The sequence below is a fragment of the Aplysia californica genome, unplaced genomic scaffold (assembly GCF_000002075.1).
Source record: "Aplysia californica isolate F4 #8 unplaced genomic scaffold, AplCal3.0 scaffold01217, whole genome shotgun sequence".
NCBI lineage: Eukaryota > Metazoa > Mollusca > Gastropoda > Aplysiida > Aplysiidae > Aplysia > Aplysia californica.
The window spans coordinates 35,767-38,957 of NW_004798487.1; the positions used below are offsets into that span (position 1 = coordinate 35,767).

General features: G+C 42.9%; 1 protein-coding gene across 1 annotated transcript in view; it reads right to left on the bottom strand.

The window, feature by feature from the left end:
- Positions 1-1,116: 1,116 nt before the first annotated feature.
- Positions 1,117-3,191, bottom strand: part of LOC101848862 (dynein heavy chain 10, axonemal-like) — a 10,870-nt gene continuing 8,795 nt past the window's right edge. Inside the window, exons 6-7 of the mRNA XM_013090308.1 lie at positions 2,846-3,033; positions 1,117-1,279 (exon numbers count right to left, since the gene is read on the bottom strand). Of these exons, the coding sequence (XP_012945762.1) occupies positions 1,117-1,279; positions 2,846-3,033 (351 nt within the window). The remainder of the gene's footprint in view (positions 1,280-2,845; positions 3,034-3,191) is intronic.

The window sequence follows — 3,191 nt, forward strand, 5'->3', positions numbered from 1 at the left end:
TATAGAAAAATAGGAAGCCGACGCATAAGATTTATATTTTTTAAATCCTGGACATAACATTATGGACATCTAACAACGCACTGACCAACAGCTCAATCAGAAGGGCCTCAAATGAAAGAGGAATAAAGAACCGTTACCGTCAATGTCTGCTCCAGTCAATACACTTGAGGATGATGAGAAATTTAAGTTCATTTGCCCAAAATGCATAGAATTTCCTTTTTTTCTAACTCATACTCAGAGGTAATCTCAAGATCGCCCCCTTTTTTCCTTTCGAATTCACTGATATTGTACTTTTTCAAAGTCGTAAGCTTACTTTAACCAAATTATCTCAGGAGGAATAGGTTAAAGGAATAGTGTGTTCGAACTTTGTATCAATGTTTTCATGTGGCGTTGGTGGCCTAGTGGCTAGGCTCTCGGACTCGCAACCGTAAGGTCGTGGGTTCGAATCCCGCCAAGGGCCCGACGTTGTGTCCTTGGGAAAGGCACTTTACACGAATTTTCCTCACTTCACCCAGGTGGGAATGGGTACCCGGCTATAGACAGCGAAAGATCTTGTCAGTTTGTTAGTGTTTGAGCGCTTAATCGGCGGCTTGCATTGTATGCTTCCCGGGAAGCTGAGAATGTTTCGGAGTGTTCTATGGTCTGCTGGGGTAATGATATAGTGTAAAGCGCATAGAGCCTGCTGTTGAGCGGGGATATGCGCTATACAAATGCTATCTATTATTTTTTGTCTTCTGGTATATTGTACACGAGCTGGTCCTGACAGACATCATCCACGCAGCCTACCTTCTGAAAAGTTCGAAATGTGTCAATTGGGACCTAAAACCTTACACTATTTAGGAAAAGCAGAAGCACTCAAACAAAACCGAATGCTGCCCCCCCCCCCCCTCCATACTTTCTTTTCCAAACCTTATTTTTGTTTAAGTAGAGGTTTTACGGCGCTCGGAACTGTATACAGTTCATATGGGCGCCAAGGGGTGGATGTCAACAGAGAATTCCTTATCCGGACTCGAACCCGGAACCTACTGAATGAGAGGCAAATACCTTAACCTCTAGACCACGAGACACCCCCCCCCCCCAATTGTGACACCGAGGCTCGTTCGTTCGCCCATCGACTCACGCGTAGAGCATCATGGTTACATTGGTGATCTCCTCCGTAAGGTGGCTGATCTCCGGCGGGAAGGGACTCAGGTGACCACTCAGGATGGACGTGTAGATCTTCATGAGGGACGAGCTGTCCGGGAACGTCATGTTGAACACGCTGAACAGAGACACGAACCTGGGGACAGGCGGAGAGTTCGAGAACGTTAGGAGTACGCCATTGGCCGATATTTATAGTAACAGCCATCTTGTTTGACTTATTCTTTAACAAACATAATATAATGAGCATTATCATAACAGTTTTTGCGAAAATGAAAAAAAAGCTTTCTTTTCTTACTCCACTTTTTTTTCAAATCTGACAGTAAGACAGTTTAGTTTTAGTTTTAGTAGAGGTTTTACGGCGCTCACAACTGCATAAGGTCATATGAGCGCCAGAAGATTAGAGGTTTTACAAGAGAGTAACAAACACAAAAAAAGAAAAAGGAGAGATAAGGACGATAGATGTTTGATAGGAAAGAAGAAGCAAACCACACCAGGGCAACCGCCAACAACCCACAGTTAGACAGTAGGTCTGGAACTTCTTTTGACTTTTGTCAGAATGAAGAACACTATTTTATGACACAAACAAGATGGCTGTTTCTTTAAGTATCGGCCAATGGCGTACTCCTAACTTTCTCCAACTATTCGCTTGTAACCTGGAGAAGGACGTCACGGAAAAAAATGTGAGGCAGCGTGGTTGATTCAGGCTCTCGTCAAAATAATCAAAGTGAAGAAACTTGCATTTTTCCGCAGGTTTGTAAATTTTTATCTAATTTTTGTTTTTTGGCACAGCGCTTTTCATGCCCATTAAAGAACTCATTTCTGTGTGGATTTTTCTGAAAAACGTTGATTAAAGGCACAAAAATTGTAAATCTTTAGTTACCATGGACTCTTAAGCTAAGAAAATAACAAATCTTTGGAGGACATTTTCTCTCTAATATTACCTCTGAAAACATGTGACCCCACCTCCTCCTTTCACCAATATTTCGACTTGTATTCAAGATAAATGGATATTTTTTGCTTCCAAATAAAGACAAGTGAACAAGCTTTAATATGAAACCCATAACTTTTTGTGCCCAAAAATTGACGAGAGCCTGATTCCACCACGCTGCCTCACAAATCTTCAATCAATGTTGATGGTGTTTTTTTTTCCCACGTAAGTGTTTTGGTTTTTAGTTTTAGTAAGGGTTTTACTGCACGTGCAACAAAATAAGGTCATATATTATAAGTGCCGAAGATTAGAGGTGTTACGAGAGAGTAACAAACGCAAAGAGGGGAGAGGAGAGATTACTCCGTTAGTGAAGCAATTTAGACCATAAGGGAGGCGGTCTTCGACCCTACCTGTCACAGCTAAGCCGGGCTGAGAGAGGTGATACTTCCATGTGTAATGATCCAAATAGTCGATAAAATCTCTGCCCAAAGGGGAATCGAACTACGGCCTTTTATTTGTTTGTTTTCTAAGTGGGAAGTGAGTAAAATAAGCGAATGTCAATCTACATATCTACATACGCATGAAAAGTATTTGTTTAGGAATGAGAGGGACTAGGGTGCATACGCAATACCAAACATACACTCACACCCCCCCCCCCCCCCAAGAAAAAAACAACAACAAACAAACAAAAAACAAACAAACAAACAAAACAATAACAAACAAACAAACAAACAAAAAGCACACACACACACACACACACACACACACACATACCTGGAGGTTGGCACCGAACATAAGCACATACCTTCCGCGGCCGGGAACCGTGTCCATTGACAGGGAGATGATAGATGGGCGTGGGGGGCGTAGTTTTTCTCCTCCTCTCCTTCCTTTTTTTGTGTAGTAGTGAGGACCCCCCTACCCTTTCCATAAGTTATCTGCAGTGCGTCTCCTCCTCCCGGCTGCTGGCGACGGGCGATAGGGGTTTAAAGAGGTATATGTATTAAGACTCCCTTGTCCGCCGCTTTCTGCGCTCTGCCTTCGCACGCAGATGTCTATTATGAGCTCACTGTATTTCAGAGAAAAGACAGAGGAAACACTTCACCTGCAGGGACTCAAACGC